Source organism: Crinia signifera, chromosome 8 (genome assembly GCF_055691185.1).
Source record: "Crinia signifera chromosome 8, ASM5569118v1, whole genome shotgun sequence".
Taxonomy (NCBI): domain Eukaryota; kingdom Metazoa; phylum Chordata; class Amphibia; order Anura; family Myobatrachidae; genus Crinia; species Crinia signifera.
The window spans coordinates 12,704,722-12,723,622 of record NC_139224.1 but is presented as its reverse complement, the minus strand read 5'-3'; the positions used below and the strand labels follow the sequence as shown (position 1 = coordinate 12,723,622).

Genomic DNA, 18,901 nt, shown 5'->3' with positions numbered 1-18,901 from the left:
GCGGTGTTGTGACGCTTTCGGATATGTATGTAGCAGGAAAGCATACATACAGTAAGAACACAGTACATACACATGATAATACACGTATCACGTTACAAACTGATCCCTGATTACACAAGAAGATATGCGTCTTCCCGACTTCTTTAACACTCACCCATTTAATTCAAAGGATGAACCCCAGTTGTAGGTTGTGACGCCAGCGCTGTGTGTTACTGTGACATTGTGAGCTGTGACGTCTACTTGCAGACTCATTTTTGAATGCAGAAGTCCAAGTCTTGTGAGACTATCGGCGCGTGGACCCAGTTCGCCGTTTATTGTGACACCTGAGGGATATTAGCATCAACATCATTGAGAGACAAAAACCATTGGGAACTTTTCACAGCTACTGAGACTGTATGAATACAAACATATCACATAAAGGACCGCACCCATGGCAATAGGATGGGGGGATTCGCTGCAGGCAATTGTTCTGGGTACGGAGTGTTTGGAGTATGGACCCGCTTGTCCAAAGGGACAACGCATGCAGCACACCATGTAACCATGATAGGTACGGCAGTGTGTGACATCATAGACAAGCACCGCTCTCCCGGTCTAAGTCTCACATGGAGCGGATCACAGGTAAGAATCTTCTAGTACATGGCAGCTGTGGGTGAGCTGCAAGGGCATTAGCAGCACCGGATGGCATGAGTCGCACTGTGCATGTGTCATAATGGTGTACTTTTATAAGCATTGCACTGATCTGGGTGCTGTATCCGCTCCTTAGGGTGGAACTCCACAGCGTTCCTTGTGGCCACAAGTGGTATTACATATGGTGGGTTAGTATTTATTTATACAGACAGATGTACCCTTCTGGGCCCACCTGTATCCACCTGTACCTTCCTGTACCCACCTGTTCTTGCATCATGCAATAGGTTCACTGTCACATTTTGAGGAATTTCAAAACAAATTGTGTCACGGGCTCGGAAATCTTTGATGAGGACATGGAACATTCCACAAGCTGAAAGGAACACAAACATTGTGAACACAGAACAGATGCGCCAGATCATGGGAATCATTTACATATAATATAGGGGTCTAAAAAGTGCCCCCCGCCCCAGCACTTCCGATAAGAGCTGTCCCTTACGATGTGCACCCATAACTGGACTTCCAAGCCTGTGACCTGGGAGTCCCACTGCACATGCGCAGAGTGATGCCGGGGGCCACATGGGAATCCAGGGAGGGATCCATGAAAGATCCCTCAACCATGCTGCCGAGTGAAGCCCATATAGGGTAACGCCAGTTACATTGGCCTGAAGTGCAGGATTTAGTGCGGTAAAAACCCTGAAAGCGGTGGATTTGCTTTAGTACATCTCGCCCCCATGGCATAAAAATGGTGCTGGTGGGCTGGAACATTATCTCCATCCACATTATCTCTCTCCAAGGCTTAGTATATCTGCCCACGTTATCTCTCTTCCATGCTTAGCACATCTGCCCACTGTATCTCTCTCCAAGGATTAGTACATCTGTCCACTGTATCTCTCTTCCATGCTTAGTACATCTGCCCACTGTATCTCTCTTCCATGCTTAGTACATCTGCCCACTATACAGTATCTCTCTTCCATGCTTAGTACATCTGCCCCCTGTATCTCTCTCCAAGGAATAGTACATCTGCCCACTGTATCTCTCTTCCATTCTTATTACATCGGCCCACTTTATCTCTCTTCCATGCTTAGTACATCTGCCCACTTTATCTCTCTTCCATGCTTAGTACATCTGCCCACTGTATCTCTCTTCCATGCTTAGTACACCTGCCAAATGTATCTATCTTCCATGCTTAGTACATCTGCCCGTTGTATCTCTCTCCAAGGCTTAGTACATCTGCCTACTGTATCTCTCTTCCATGCTTAGTACACCTGCCCAATGTATCTCTCTTCCATGCTTAGTACATCTGACCATTGTATCTCTCTTCCATGCTTAGTACATCTCCCCACTGTATCTCTCTACAAGGATTAGTACATCTGCCCACTGTATCTCTCTTCCATTCTTATTACATCTGCCCACTGTATCTCTCTTCCATGCTTAGTACATATGACCACTGTATCTCTCTTCCATGCTTAGTACATCTGCCCACTGTATCTCTCTTCCATGCTTAGTACATCTGCCCAATTTATCTCTCTTTCATGCTTAGTACATCTGCCCACTTTATCTCTCCTCCATGCTTAGTACATCTGCCCACTGTATCTCTCTTCCATACTTAGTACATCTGCCCACTGTATCTCTCTTCCATGCTAGTACACCTGCCCACTGTATCTCTCTTTCATTCTTATTACATCTGCCCACTGTATCTCTCTTCCATGCTTAGTACATCTCCCCACTGTATCTCTCTCCAAGGATTAGTACATATGCCCACTGTATCACTCTTCCATGCTTAGTACATCTGCACACATTATCTCTCTCCGTTGCTTAGTATATCTGCCCACTGTATCTCTCTTCCATACTTAGTACATCTGCCCACTGTATCTCTCTTCCATACGTAGTACATCTGCCCAATGTATCTCTCTTCCATGCTAGTACACCTGCCCACTGTATCTCTCTTCCATTCTTATTACATCGGCCCACTGTATATCCCTTCCATGCTTAGTACATCTGCCCACTGTATCTCTCTTCCATGCTTAGTACATCTGCCCACTCTACAGTATCTCTCTTCCATGCTTAGTACATCTGCCCCCTGTATCTCTCTCCAAGGAATAGTACATCTGCCCACTGTATCTCTCTTCCATTCTTATTACATTGGCCCACTGTATCTCCCTTCCATGCTTAGTACATCTGCCCACTGTATCTCTCTTCCATGCTTAGTACATCTCCCCACTGTATCTCTCTCCAAGGATAAGTACATCTGCCCACTGTATCTCTCTTCCATGCTTAGTACATCTGCACACATTATCTCTCTCCATTGCTTAGTATATCTGCCCACTGTATCTCTCTTTCATGCTTAGTACATCTGCCCACTGTATCTCTCTTCCATGCTTAGTACATCTGCCCACTTTATCTCTCTTCCATGCTTAGTACATCTTCCCAATTTATCTCTCTTCCATGTTTAGTACATCTGCCCACTGTATCTCTCATCCATGCTTAGTACACCTGCCCACTGTATCTCTCTTCCATGTTTAGTACATCTGCCCATTGTATCTCTCTCCAAGGCTTAGTACATCTGCTTACTGTATCTCTCTCTTCCATGCTTAGTACATCTCCCCACTGTATCTCTCTCCATGCTTAGTACATCTGCCCACCGTATCTCTCTTCCATGCTTAGTACATCTACCCACTGTATCTTTCTTGGATGCTTAGTACATCTGCCCACTGTATCTCTCTTCCATGCTTTGTACATCTGCCCACTGTATCTCTCTTCCATGCTAGTACACCTGCCCACTGTATCTCTCTTCCCTTCTTATTACATCGACCCACTGTATCTCCCTTCCATGCTTAGTACATCTGCCCACTGTATCTCTCTTCCATGCTTAGTACTTCTCACCACTGTATCTCTCTCCAAGGATTAGTACATCTGCCCACTGTATCTCTCTTCCATGCTTAGTGCATCTGCAAACATTATCTCTCTCCATTGCTTAGTACATCTGCCCACTGTATGCGTAGTACATCTGCCCACTTTATCTCTCTTCCATGCTTAGTACATCTGCCCACTGTATCTCTCTTCCATGCTTAGTACACCTGCCCACTGTATCTCTCTTCCATGCTTAGTACATCTGCCCGTTGTATCTCTTTTCAAGGCTTAGTACATCTGCCTACTGTATCTCTCTCTTCCATGCTTAGTACATCTGCCCACTGTATCTCTCTCCATGCTTAGTACATCTGCCCACCGTATCTCTCTTCCATGCTTAGTACATCTGCCCACTGTATCTATCTTCCATGCTTAGTACATCTGCCTACTGGATCTCTCTCCAGGGCTTAGTACATCTGCCCACTGTATCTCTATTCCATGCTTAGTACACCTGCCCACTGTATCTCTCTCCCATGCTTAGTACATCTGCCCACCGTATATCTCTTCCATGCTTTGTACATCTGCCCACTGTATCTATCTTCCATGCTTAGTACATCTGCCTACTGGATCTCTCTCCCAGGCTTAGTACATCTGCCTACTGGATCTCTCTCCAGGGCTTAGTACATCTGCCCACTGTATCTCTCTTCCATGCTTAGTACACCTGCCCACTGTATCTCTTTCCCAAGCTTAGTACATCTGCACACTGTATCTCTCTCCAATGCTTAGTACATCTACCTACTGAATCTCTCTTCCATGCTGAGTACACCTGCCCACTGTATCTCTCCCCCAGGCTAATACATCTGCCCACTGTATCACTCTTCCATGCTTAGTACATCTGCCCACTGTATCTCTCTTCCATGCTTAGTACACCTGCCCACTGTATCTCTCTCACCCAGGCTTAGTACATCTGCCTTCTGTATCACTCTTCCATGCTTAGTACATCTGCCCACTGTATCTCTCTCCATGTTTAGTACATAGACCCTGGTTATAGAGGAACATAACTGCCTCCGGGATGTGACGCCCACACACACATTCTTATACAATTACTGACAGGCTACTCTTGCCATTTCACAATGCATCAATGAAGATAATTGGATTCATGCACTAAAGAACGATGATCTCATAACCATGGGGGCTTTAGGAGAGGAGGGGGCAGGCTCTGATTGGGTCCCATCCTCTTTAGTGGTAATATACACAGGGCAGGCGCCACCACTAGGCAAATCTAGGCATTTGCCTAGGGTGCCGGCCACTGGAGGGCGGCATTTTGCCCCCCCCTTGCCGCCCAGGTACCCGTCCTGCGGCGTATATGTGCGTAAAAGCTGGCGGCGGCGGCAGCGCTTCTGTTTTGGAAACACTGGCCGCACGCTGATTGGCTGAGATTCAGCCAATCAGCGTGCGCCGTGCGGCCAGTGTTTCCAAAACAGAAGCGCTTCCACATAGCCCGGCAGATAGCGCTCGTTATTTCTTATTGACTGCAGGGACCCCCCTGCTGCCGCCGCCGGTCCGCCGCAGGACAGGTACCCGGGCGGCAGACACCGGGGCGCCCCCACCCCGACTTGCCTGGGGCGCTCTGGTGCCTTGCACCGGCCCTGGATATACACCCTGGCCTGGTGCTCTATGTACTAAGCATTGTACTCAACTCCTATCTGCCATGTTTCGGACTGTGTTTGAAAAGTGTCAGTTAGGAGCTGACCGCCTGGTACTTTATCTCTCGCCAAAACTTAGTAAATAGGCTCCTTAGTTTATTTCAGCACAAACATTAATAAACTTTTAAAAGCTCTGCACATGTTGCATCTGCCCCACCTGCAGTGCAGCACGGTTTTGTCCATTAAAGAAGGACTTTTGCAAACCAACCAGAATCACCCCCTATATGTACTTACATTGTGGCGGTATTGTACTGGAGTCAGGTATTGTACTGGAGGCAGGTATTGTACTGGAGGCAGTTTCCGCTGAAACAAAATAAGTTTTATCAGCTCATGACAATAATAAATAATGCAGAAACAAGAGCCTACCACATGACGTCTCTTGAATCATACATACAGGTCCAAAATAGCCTATAAATAGATTAAATTACATATTTATGATATTTTTTTAACGTATACTAAAGTTTTGAACCATAAAAGTGGCCCCAGGTAGAGGGCGGGTCATGTTCTGCTGCTCAGTGGGCGGGGCATGTTCTGCTGATTAACAGTCAGATGCTTTGTTGCCCAGCGGGACAGTGGGTGGAGCATGCAATGTTGCCCTGCGGGTCAGTGGGTGTGGCATGTTCTGTTGCTTAGCGGGTCAGTGGGCGTGGCATGTTCTGTTGCTCAGCAGGCCAGTGTAAGCAAGGGTGCTGAGAAAGGTGTGAGGGTGGGGCATATTTGGCCATTCCCATTAGCCCTTTCCCAGGTGGTGTTTACATATGACATGTACACGCATGCACACACATACTATGGTTCATTTTTGTTTTGAGACATTTAACCTACCACTATTTTTTGGGGACTGGGGAAAGTAAAGGGAGAACATTAGCCACCAGTCTAGCACAAGGGGCTCAAATATCTAAAATCCAACAAACAACACAGTTCTGCGCAAATCAGAAAATTCAAAGGCTGCTAGTGCAAAGTCCAATCCCCTATCCGCCTTTCCTGATGGCGGTTATTTAAAGCAACATACAGGTGAGTATCAAACGATGCAAATGGGGGTCAGTCCTCAAACCAGCGCTCAAACAGGTCTATCTACCACACCTCCCTTAGGGGTAAATGGTGTCTCCTCTTCTCCAAAGTGAATCGCAATGGTACTATGAGGACCTTGGATCTCTTTTATACGTCACACGATCCTGAATTCCATCCCATGGAAGGTTTCCCTCATAGGAAAAAAGGAGAAAATATAGTGCAAAACCACTTTTATTTTCAACACACGCAGTTAAACAATTCAATAAAACACAGTCCAGACGAGAGGGGTAGAGTTTACCGGAACAGATGAAGAACCGGACAAATGGCTCTGAAATGGGCATGAGTAGTGGTAGATGTTAACCCGGGCAGACCACAGCAAATGTCCAAGCGAGGTATCCCTCTCTCTTTCTCCCTGGTCCAAATTAACACAGAAGCTCCAACGCGTTTTGGACACCAATGTGTCCTTTTTCAAGGAGTATAGCTGTGATAACTCACCCACCATTTATGTAGGGGGAACTACTGTCAGGGTGCCAATCATCGGGTCCCGCTCCGTCATCAGCGTGGACCTCCGGTATCGGCCGCTGATTCCGGTCACGGTTTTACATAGGAATACATCACGCCCCACTTCCGGGTTCCGCAGCGATATGCCCCACTTCCTGTCAGAATGGCGGGATCCGTCTGCATAACCAAGCACTGTATTGCTTCCTGATTTGCCATACTTCCAGTCCGGACTGCAGAATCTATTTTCTTATCCATATATTGTCCTGATTCCTTGTCCAATGTTGTGTATTGTAGGCTGCCCTACTTCCGGAAGCGGACATTTTTAATCTTTCCCGGAGTCCATATTCCATTATTCAAATGGAATATACTTTATAGATAATCCCATGGAAACATCACTACAAATATATAAAATGAATAAATTATAACAATAAAAATATTCATAGATAAAGTGCTGGGTGAATAAAATATGCTAAAAACATTTAACAAAGACCTTATGAATACATAAAATTCATGAATAAGAACCTATAAAAACCATTTTACCTCAAAATCTGCTAGACAAGTCCCTAAATTCTTATTTCTAAGACCAGTATGTGCAATTTTTATTCCAAAAGATCTAATGATATCGGATATAGATGAATTGTGAACCATCTTGAAATGTTGGGTAGGGAATGAGGTACTTGTGGATTATCACGGCTCCCACGATGGCCATCGTATATGAAAAAATCGCATCGCATCGCATGCGATTTTTCACTGAAAAGCATCCAAATGCATTGGAATTAGGATGAAACATGTTCGATGGCCCCCAAATGGCATTTTTGAGGCTGTACCACCCCCACTATCAACACGAACCCGAAGCGTGGCGAGCGCAGCGAGCCCGCGAGGGGCGGCGGTACGCGTCCTACGACCTTTTCATACCCCCAATATCCACGTTGGCGTGTAGTTGAGAATAGAAAGTATGGCGAGCGCAGCGAGCCACCGAGCCTGAAGCGTGGCGAGCGCAGCGAGCCCCGCTGCGCTCGCCACGCTTCGGGCTCGGTGGCTCGCTGCGCTCGCCACACTTTCTATTCTCGACTCCACGCCGAAGTGGATAGTGGGGGTATGAAAAGGTCGTAGGACGCGTACCGCCGCCCGTCGCGGGCTCGCTGCGCTCGCCACGCTTCAGGTTCGCATTGATAGTGGGGGTGGTACAGCCTCAAAAATGCCATTTGGGGGCCATTGAACATGTTTCATACTAATTCCAATGCATTTGGATGCTTTTCAGTGAAAAATCGCATGCGATGCGATGGCATGCGATGCGATGGCATGCGATGCGATTGCATGTGATTTTGACAAAAAACGGTAAAAATCGCTTTGCATCGCATGCCACTATATATGGCATGCGATGGCATGTGATGGGAGCCGTGATAATCCACAAGTACCGGGAATGACACTCCAAACCCTTCCTGATATTATTAAGGTGTTCACTTAACCGTGTTTTAAAAAGTCGTGAGGTTCGACCGATATAAAATTTATGACAAGAACACTCAATACCATATACAATGTTCCTGGTATTACAAGTGATAAAATCATTTAAAATATATTTTGTGCCATTAATATTATTTTCAGTAGTTTTGCTATTTCCCTTGCTATCCATGCGCAATATAAAAATATTGAACATTCATTTAGAAAGAATTGGGACATTTTAAAACATGATCCCGTTCTAGGTAAACATCTACCATCCTGTCCCAGTTTCATCTATAGAAGGGCTCCTAATATCAAGACCAAGGTGGTCAGTAGTGCTCTTCCCATCACTAAATGTCCGGGAAGAATACTTACGAAAAGGATTCCACAGATGCGGACTGTGCGAAGCTTGTAGAGAGGTGGATAGCAAGGGAAATAGCAAAACTACTGAAACTACTATTAATGGCACAGAATATATTTTAAATGATTTTATCACTTGTAATACCAGGAACATTGTATATGGTATTGAGTGTTCTTGTCAGAAATTTTATATCGGTCGAACCTCATGACCTTTTAAAACACGGTTAAGTGAACACCTTAATAACATCAGGAAGGGTTTGGAGTGTCATTCCCTACCCAACATTTCAAGATGGTTCACAATTCATCTATATCCGATATCATTAGATCTTTTGGAATAAAAATTGCACATACTGGTCTTAGAAATAAGAATTTAGGGACTTGTCTAGCAAGAGAAGAAATTAAACTTATTTATAAGTTTGACACTCTGAAACCAAAGGGCCTCAATGCCGATTTTGAGGTAAAATGTTTTTTATAGGTTCTTATTCATGAATTTTATGTATTCATAGGGTCTTTGTTAAATGTTTTTATCATATTTTATTCACCCAGCACTTTATCAATGAATATTTTTATTGTTCTAATTTATACATTTTATATATTTGTAGTGATGTTTCCATGGGATTATCTATAAAGTATATTCCATTTGAATAATGGAATATGGACTCCGGGAAAGATTAAAAAATGTCCGCTTCCGGAAGTAGGGCAGCCTACAATACACAACATTGTACAAGGAATAAGGACAATATATGGATAAGAACATAGATTCTGCAGTCCGGACTGGAAGTGTGGCAAATCAGGAAGCAATACAGTGCTTGGTTATGCAGACGGATCCCGCCATTCTGACAGGAAGTGGGGCATATCGCTGCGGAACCCGGAAGTGGGGCGTGATGTGTTCCTATGTAAAGCCGTGACCGGAAGTCAGCGGCCGATACCGGAAGTCCATGCTGATGACGGAGCAGGACCCGGTGATTGGCACCCTGACAGTAGTTCCCCCTACATAAATGGTGGGTGAGTTATCACAGCTATACGCCTTGAAAAAGGACACATTGGTGTCCGAAACGCGTTGAAGCTGCTGTGTTACTTTGGACCAGGGAGAAAGAGAGAGGGACGCCTCGCTTGGACATTTGCTGTGGTCTGCCCGGGTTAACATCTACCACCCACTACTCATGCCCATTTGGGAGCCATTTGTCCGGTTCTCCATCTGTTCCGGTAAACTCTACCCCTCTCCTCTCGTCTGGACTGTGTTTTATTGAATTGTTTATGTCACACGCAGCCGCGGCGGTGCGCGGCGGGCTTACTACTCACCCGTTCGCGCCCGCCGTCGGCTAGCGTGTAGTGGTCTCCAGGTCAGCGGCAGCAGGCAGCGGCAGTCTGGTGGGCAGCAGGCAGCGTGGGACGCCAGCAAGTGTAGTGGTATGTGCTGTAGGGGCGCCGGGAGGCCGGCGCCGCCATCTTGATTAAGGGCAAATAGCAGATTGGTCCTTGTCTGAGGTTTCCGCCCATACTGACCTGACAGCCAATGGCAGCCGCCCTCTAGGGATATAGGGGATCTGCCTAGGCCTGTTCAGTGTCAGTACAAAGAGTCTCCAGAGGCGTTCACAGCTCCCAGCTGACTCCGGCTCTCTGACTCACCTCTCCTGACTTGGTGCCTTGCTTCAGTGCTCTGTGTTGGTCTCGATTCAGCTTAACCCCATCGCTGCCAGATCTCTCCACAGTCTGGTCTCTGCCTGCATCCCTGAGCTTCCTGGCCTAAGTTCTTCAAGTCGTCTGCTTCCAAGCAACTTCCCATTCTTCTGTCATCATCCATCTTCTTTCAGTCTTCAAGGATCCCTCATTACCATCAAGTACATTCTCTTTCCGGATTTCTTCATTTCCCAAGACCCCAGCCTGCAGTCCGCAGTGCTTGAACTGTCATTGTTTAAATGAACTTTTTCTTCTTTACAAAGTGCCGTGCCGGCTCAATTCTTATTACTGCTAAACTGCCACTTGACAAAGTATTCAAGCGTGTATTGTTCTATTTATGAATTCTATTATTAAACCTGCACGATTTAATCCTTCCTCCTCTGGTCCGTCTCCGGTTGCTACACACCACACGACTTCATCCAGCCCTTCAGTTGTGACAGTTTGTACTGACCCGAGGGAGTCGGGTGAAGAACAGGCTTCCATGGCGGACGCACTTCACAGCATCATGGCTCGTCTGGAGCAAGTGGAGGCTACCCAACGTCAAGTGGCTCAATTCCTTCAGGTCTTTGCTTCGCCCCCCGGCGGCTCCCTCAGTTTCTGTGGCTCCAGCTCCAGAGGTTCCAGTCCCTGTTCCTACACCTGGACCAATAGTTCCTCATCACATGCAATTACCAACCCCCAGCAAATATGATGGTTCTCCGAAAGGATGCCGTGGGTTTCTGAACCAATGCGATGTGCATTTCACCTTACAGTCTTCTCACTTTCCTACTTCCAAGGCAAAGGTGGCTTATATTGTGTCTCTCCTAGCAGGGTCAGCTTTGGACTGGGTGTCCCCTCTCTGGGAACGTGCGGATTCCCTGCTCGATGACTATGAAGCTTTTATTACCTCTTTCCGTCACATCTTCGACGAACCTGGCAGAGTGTCGTCTGCCGCTACTGAGATCCTGAGAATTCGCCAGGGTAGTCGCTCAGTGGGACAATATGCTGTGCAGTTCCAGACTCTGGCTTCGGAACTAAAGTGGAACGAAGAGGCTCTTGTCTCCGCCTTCTGGAATGGGCTGGCAGGTCGTATTAAGGACGAATTAACTACCCATGACTCTCCTGCTACTTTGGCTGAACTCATCTCCTTGTGCAACAAAGTAGATCTACGGATGCAGGAGCGTCAACTAGAGAGAAGTCGCTCCGACCGTCTCCGCCCTCGTCTCACCACCAACGCTGTTCCTGTTCCTAGACCTGGGTCCTCCACAACCATACCACCAGACGAACCCATGCAGATCAACCGCTCTCGGCTTTCCTTTGAAGAAAAATCCCGTAGACGTCGTGAGAATCTTTGCATGTACTGCGGTTCTTCCGCTCATCTGTTGTCTTCCTGCCCACTGCGTCCGGGAAACGACCGCTCCTAACCTCCCCGAGGGAGGCCAGGTTAGGAGTTCTGCTTTCATCTCCCTCTTCAACTGTGCCCACCATTCCTGTTACTCTTGTGTGCCCTCAGGGAAAAATCAAGGTCCAGGCTCTACTAGATTCCGGAGCAGCCGGGAACTTCCTTTCTTCCTCTTTTGTTCTTCAACATTCCTTGACGGTGCAACCTTTGGCCCATCCGTTGGCTCTCACTGCAGTAGATGGGAGTCGCATCAGCAGCGGGCAAATCACCCTTCAAACCGATCCAGTGACAGTTCTCGTCGGTGCCTTACATCAAGAGACTCTAGAATTTTTTGTCCTTCCTCAGTCCTCACACCAGGTAGTCCTGGGCCTACCATGGCTTACTAAGCACAACCCTCATATTGATTGGACCAGTATGGAGATCACAGCCTGGGGTACGAACTGCCTAACTACTTGCATGCCTCGTGTCATTCCACTCCATCAAACTAATCCTCAAGAAGTAGGAGGTTCCAGTCTTTCATCTTCACCAGCTCCACCCTTGTCGTTACCCACACCATATCTTTCTTTTTCTGACGTCTTCAGCAAAGGAGGTGCCGATACCCTGCCGCCTCATCGTTCCTGGGACTGTCCGATAGAGTTGATACCTGGGAAGTTCCCACCGCGGGGCCGCATCTACCCCTTGTCTCTGCCAGAGACCAAAGTCATGTCTGACTACATTCGAGAGAACTTGGATAAGGGGTTCATTCGCCCGTCCACTTCGCCAGCCGGAGCGGGGTTTTTCTTTGTGAAAAAAAAAGATGGAACCCTCCGCCCGTGTATCGACTACAGGGGCCTGAACGATATCACGATCAAGAACCGCTATCCTTTGCCTCTGATCACCGAATTATTCGATAAAATCCGAGGGGCTTCCATCTTTACTAAACTGGATTTAAGAGGGGCGTACAACTTGATCCGTATACGATCTGGAGATGAGTGGAAGACGGCGTTCAACACCCGAGACGGCCACTATGAATACCTGGTGATGCCCTTTGGCCTTTGCAACGCTCCAGCCGTCTTCCAACAATTTGTAAATGATATATTTCGAGATTTGTTGTATCATTCCATTGTGGTGTATCTCGATGACATTCTCATCTTCTCATCGAACCTCCATCTCCATCGGCAAACAGTAGCTGAGGTCTTGCGGCGCCTTCGCCAAAATAAATTATTCTGCAAGCTAGACAAGTGCGTCTTTGAGGTTACCTCCATTCCATTCCTTGGCCACATCCTCTCCAGCACTGGGATAGAGATGGATCCAGAAAAAGTAAGAGCCATCTTAGACTGGACAGCGCCCACCACGCTCAAAGGCATCCAGAGGTTCCTGGGCTTTTCAAATTACTATCGTCGTTTCATCCGGAACTTCTCCACCCTTGCTGCACCTCTTACTGCTCTAACCCGTAAGGGCTCTGATCCAACTCAGTGGTCACCTGAAGCCTCTCAAGCCTTCCAACAACTAAAGGATGCTTTTGTCTCCGCCCCAATCCTTCTCCAGCCAAACCTCGACAAACCCTTTATTCTTGAGGTGGACGCATCCTCAGAGGGGGTAGGGGCAATCTTGTCACAGAGAGGGGAGGACCAGGTGCTTCATCCCTGTGCCTTCTTTTCCAAGAAGTTTCTTCCAGCGGAGAAGAATTACCCCATTGGAGAGCAGGAGTTACTGGCAGTCAAATCAGCGTTAGAGGAGTGGCGGTACCTCCTGGAGGGGGCACGACATAAAATTACGGTGTACTCCGACCATAAGAACCTCTCATTCCTCAAGCAGGCCCAATGTCTTACAGCTCGTCAAGCCCGCTGGGCCATGTTCTTCGAACGCTTTGATTTTCAAATCAAATTCAGACCCGGGACGATGAATGCCAAAGCCGATGCCCTTTCACGCTCTTTTGAAACTTCCGCTGATCTTGAGACTCCTCCTCGACCCATTCTCGATCCTCTGGTCTTTGCTCAAGTAACAGTCCAGCCTTCACCTCCACCAGGCAAGACCTTCATTCCTCTCAATCTCCGGAAGAGAGTGCTGTCCTGGGCACACGCTTCCCGTTTCGCAGGGCATACCGGGGCACAGAAGACCTTAATGTTCCTATTGCGGTCATACTGGTGGCCTACCATCCGTCGTGATGTAAACTCCTTTGTCGCTTCCTGTGTAAAGTGCACTCAGCATAAGTCCTCCAGAACGTCTCCTGTCGGTCCTCTTCTACCTCTAGCCATACCAACAGAACCATGGTCCCACCTGTCTATGGACTTTATCTGCGAACTTCCTCCCTCCAAAGGGCATACAGTAATTTGGGTGGTGGTCGACCGCTTTTCAAAGATGGTGCACTTCTTCCCATTGAAAGGTCTTCCATCTGCTCCAGTGTTGGCGCAGCTCTTCATTTCCACCATCTTCAAACTCCATGGGTTGCCCAAAGAGATTATTTCGGACCGTGGCGTGCAGTTCGTCGCAAAGTTTTGGAGGGCCCTCTGTTCTGCTGTACAAGTCAAGCTCAAGTTCTCCACTGCTTTCCACCCACAAACCAACGGGCAGACAGAACGAGTCAACCAAGACTTGGAGGCCTTCATTCGTTTGTTCGTCTCTTCCTCTCAAGACGACTGGGTAGACCTTCTGCCTTGGGCGGAATTTGCGCACAACAATTCTTATCATTCTTCCTCCGGCACCACTCCCTTTTTCACTGTCTTTGGCAAGCATCCCCGATCTCCGGAGTTCTCAGATCTATCATTGTCCGAAGTCCCTGCAGCTGCTTCTTCCCTACAACGGTTTGCAAAGATCTGGTCAGACGTCCATACAGCTCTCCTCAAAGCATCCGCTCGATATAAAAGGATGGCGGACAGGAAAAGAAGAGCAGCTCCTAAGTTAAAGGTTGGAGATCGAGTATGGCTGTCTACCCGCCATATACGCCTTCGGTTACCGTCCATGAAGCTGGCTCCTCGGTTCATCGGGCCGTACCCGATCACTCAGGTGATTAATCCGGTGGCCTACAGACTACAGCTCCCTCCTTCCTTAAGAATATCAAATTCGTTCCATGTGTCTCTTCTGAAACCTTTGCGTTTGAACTTATATCAGAAGAAGGTGCCTAAACCGCCCAAAATTGGCTCGGAAAGAGAAACAGAGTTCGAGGTGAGGCGCATTATCGACTCACGTTGCCGCAATACCCATCTTCAGTATCTGGTAGAGTGGCTTGGATTCGGTCCTGAAGAGAATTCCTGGGTTGATGCTGCAGATCTTCATGCTCCTCGTCTGGTGAGACAGTTCTTTCAAAGAAATCCACACAAGGTGCGTAGGTGCCCTGGGGTCACCCAGAAAGGGAGGGGTACTGTCACACGCAGCCGCGGCGGTGCGCAGCGGGCTTACTACTCACCCGTTCGCGCCCGCCGTCGGCTAGCGTGTAGTGGTCTCCAGGTCAGCGGCAGCAGGCAGCGGCAGTCTGGTGGGCAGCAGGCAGCGTGGGACGCCAGCAAGTGTAGTGGTATGTGCTGTAGGGGCGCCGGGAGGCCGGCGCCGCCATCTTGATTAAGGGCAAATAGCAGATTGGTCCTTGTCTGAGGTTTCCGCCCATACTGACCTGACAGCCAATGGCAGCCGCCCTCTAGGGATATAGGGGATCTGCCTAGGCCTGTTCAGTGTCAGTACAAAGAGTCTCCAGAGGCGTTCACAGCTCCCAGCTGACTCCGGCTCTCTGACTCACCTCTCCTGACTTGGTGCCTTGCTTCAGTGCTCTGTGTTGGTCTCGATTCAGCTTAACCCCATCGCTGCCAGATCTCTCCACAGTCTGGTCTCTGCCTGCATCCCTGAGCTTCCTGGCCTAAGTTCTTCAAGTCGTCTGCTTCCAAGCAACTTCCCATTCTTCTGTCATCATCCATCTTCTTTCAGTCTTCAAGGATCCCTCATTACCATCAAGTACATTCTCTTTCCGGATTTCTTCATTTCCCAAGACCCCAGCCTGCAGTCCGCAGTGCTTGAACTGTCATTGTTTAAATGAACTTTTTCTTCTTTACAAAGTGCCGTGCCGGCTCAATTCTTATTACTGCTAAACTGCCACTTGACAAAGTATTCAAGCGTGTATTGTTCTATTTATGAATTCTATTATTAAACCTGCACGATTTAATCCTTCCTCCTCTGGTCCGTCTCCGGTTGCTACACACCACACGACTTCATCCAGCCCTTCAGTTGTGACAGTTTAACTGCGTGTGTTGAAAATAAAAGTGGTTTTGCACTATATTTTCTCCTTTTTTTCTATGAGGGAAACCTTCCATGGGATGGAATTCGGGATTGTGTGACGTATAAAAGAGATCCAGGGTCCTCATAGTACCATTGAGATTCACTTTGGAGAAGAGGATACACCATTTACCCCTAAGGGAGGTGTGGAAGATAGACCTGTTTGAGCTCTGGTTTGAGGACTGACCCCGATTTGTATCGTTTGATACTCACCTGTATGTAGCACAAGGGGCTGTCACATGTCACACACCCGGCCTCCTAACAACCGAGCCTGTAATATATGTTAAAGGCTCAGCCGCCAGTCTAGCACAAGAGGCGGTCATATGTCACACACTCCGCCTCCGCTCTATCAGCCAGGCCTGTGACATGTTACAGGCTCAGCCGCCAGTCTAGCACAAGAGGCAGTCATATGTCACACACCCCGCCTCCGCTCTAGCAGCCAGGCCTGTGACATGTTACAGGCTCAGCCGCCAGTGTAGCACAAGAGGCGGTCATATGTCACACACCCCGCCTCCGCTCTATCAGCCAGGCCTGTGACATGTCACAGGCTCAGCCGCCAGTCTAGCACAAGGGGCGGTCACATGTCGCACATCCCGCCTCCGCTCTAACAACCGGGCCTGTGACATGTAACATGCTCAGCTGCCAGTCTAGCACAAGGGGCCGTGACATGTCATAGTACAGATGTTGCCACGCTGATCGTTGCCATGCCGATCACCACATGTGACTCCAGTGGCGATGAGCACGATTCCTCCACCATGCATGTGCTTTTAAATCACCTCCAAATTTATTGCGATAAACGGGGGTGATCCAGCAACGATGAGTGCAGCTTCAGCTGTAGTAGTTTTGATACATTGTTCCCTAGAAATATGAATAAACTTTTAAAAACTTTATGTAGAGAAAGCGATAAATGCATCGTCATGTCTCATAGATCAATTATAATAACTATATGTACTTACAAGGCGGCAAATGGGTTCCGTATATTGCAGCTATCTCTACAAAAAAAATAACTGAATTCAGCTCACAGAAATAAGTTTTATGCAGAAACAGGAGAATAGCACAATACGGGTCCTATGTCATACATATGGGGCAAAAATAGCCAATAAATTAAATGATACCGTGTACCCAGGAGGTCAGTGGGTAGGGCAGTTCTGTTTCTCAGTGGATCAGTGAGTGGGGCATGTTCTGTTTCTCAGTGGATCTGTGGGTGGGGCATGTTCTGTTTCTAAGTGGATCAGTGGGTGGGGCATGTTCTGTTGCCCAGCAGGTCAGTGGGTGGGGCATGTTCTGTTTCTCAGTGGATCAGTGGGTGGGGCATGTTCTGTTTGTAAGTGGATCAGTGGGTGGAGCATGTTGTGCTTCTCAGTGGATCAGTGGGTGGGGCATGTTCTGTTGCCCAGCAGGTCAGTGGGTAGGGCATGTTCTGTTGGTCAGTGGGCGTTTGGCACCTGGCTGTATGATATTGACTTAGTGATTGAAGCATTCAGCAGTGAAGAGCAGAGAAGTGGACCAGTGTCGAAGTTGCCGTAGCAACCAATCAACTTTGAGGCAGTATTTACCAAGTACATTCTAAAAAATGCTAGGAACATGGTTGCCATGAACAATGCTGATTGGTTGCCATAGGCAACTTCTCCACTCTACACCGCTTAATACATCGCCCCCTTATCTTAGTTTAGGGGAGAGTTCCAAAGAACCCGGCATCTCTAGGATACACATAGGAGTACATTTACTAATGCTTCTGAAAAGGACAATAGGTGATGTTACCATAGCAACCAATGAGATTCTGTTTATCATTTTCTACGCTTGTCCCTTCCACGTAACTCTTATGACATGTACTTAGAACTCGATTTAAGCAGAAAATAATATTCTGGACGTACCTTCTACTACATCAACTGCGATCACTGGAACTAGAACATAAGGAACGCCATCAAGATATTGTACAAATATTGTGCAATGTATTAACAATGACTCCCATGCACATAAAGCAAAGACATTAGCAGGAACAGGGACTGGGTGTGTAGTATTTTAGCAGGGGGTAATGTGACCCGGGCGCTGGACTTAAGTAGGCACTGACTTCCCTAGTCTATTCTACTGTAACGGGACTGAAACGGGGAGAGAGACTGCAGCAGGTAACACTGGAGGGTGGGTGCTAGACAGTGAACTTCACTCTTCCTCGCCCCCTCCTCCCCTGCCTGCAAACCTGTAGATGCCCCTTATCAGCCGGCCTGCGAGTAGGTCCGCCAACCAGTGGACCCGAAGCACCAGCAGGGAAGCAGGAGAGCCGGTTGGAAGGAGCCGATTCCTGCAGAAGAGACAGGTATACTGCGGTCTCCCCCTGCATCGGTCAACTCACAATTGTACCTACCCCGATCACAAACTGTCAGCGACTCCCCGTGTTCTCTGCGTGGAGCTATTGTCAGCAGCAGATTTTACAAGCTGCATCCAGAGCCCACTTCCCTTGGCCAAAATATGACCCATGTTTCCAGGTCTACCGTTGACCCATTGCCTGCCTGGGCTATCACTGACTTCTGCACTGACACCCGTCCAAAGTTCTCCTCCCCTTCTTCCCCCTCTCCCCTACCTCTGCTAGGATCCCAGAGAGCATGGGCCCATTTTTTGACTGCATTTGATACATCATATGCAGAAGGACTGTATACAGTGTATCATACGTGGTCCTGTCACCCGGCAGTTGCCAACGTTTTGACAACATTCAGTGTCAACATGATGAGGTTTGACCTGGTCAATGTTGACATGCCATTCATGTCAACATTATGACTAGGTTGACATTATGAATCTCAAAAGAAAATCCCCCAAATCACGTACCTCTTTCTAATACTGTAAATTTGTGCAGTGTCATGATCGCGTCGGGAACTAGGAGGAAAAGTTCAGTTATATCTTTCAGTGAATTAGAGAAATTGCCGCCCACTCCCCGCCCCCAAGCGCCTGCAGCCAATGTGCTTCCTATGACATGGATCTGTACTACACAGTGGCGTAAGTTCATACCAGGTGCCTAAAGGTGACCTAGAAGGTGGTTATTGGATAAAAACATCAAGAGTACAACCCAGAGCCGGATTTGTGCCTAGGCCCGTGAGGCACGGGCCTCAGGGCGGCA

At 47.8% G+C, this 18,901-nt stretch overlaps 1 protein-coding gene across 2 annotated transcripts in view; it reads right to left on the bottom strand.

Moving 5' to 3' along the window:
- LOC146025746 (inter-alpha-trypsin inhibitor heavy chain H3-like) overlaps positions 1-18,901 on the bottom strand; it is a 43,696-nt gene that overhangs the window by 3,077 nt on the left and 21,718 nt on the right. The window contains exons 19-24 of one of the 2 annotated variants that reach the window (XM_083155781.1): positions 18,613-18,660; positions 17,667-17,696; positions 16,749-16,784; positions 5,415-5,483; positions 890-997; positions 155-323 (exon numbers count right to left, since the gene is read on the bottom strand). In XM_083155781.1, coding sequence (XP_083011907.1) covers positions 155-323; positions 890-997; positions 5,415-5,483; positions 16,749-16,784; positions 17,667-17,696; positions 18,613-18,660 — 460 coding nt within the window. The remainder of the gene's footprint in view (positions 1-154; positions 324-889; positions 998-5,414; positions 5,484-16,748; positions 16,785-17,666; positions 17,697-18,612; positions 18,661-18,901) is intronic. The other variant, XM_083155783.1, reaches the window with a different exon arrangement.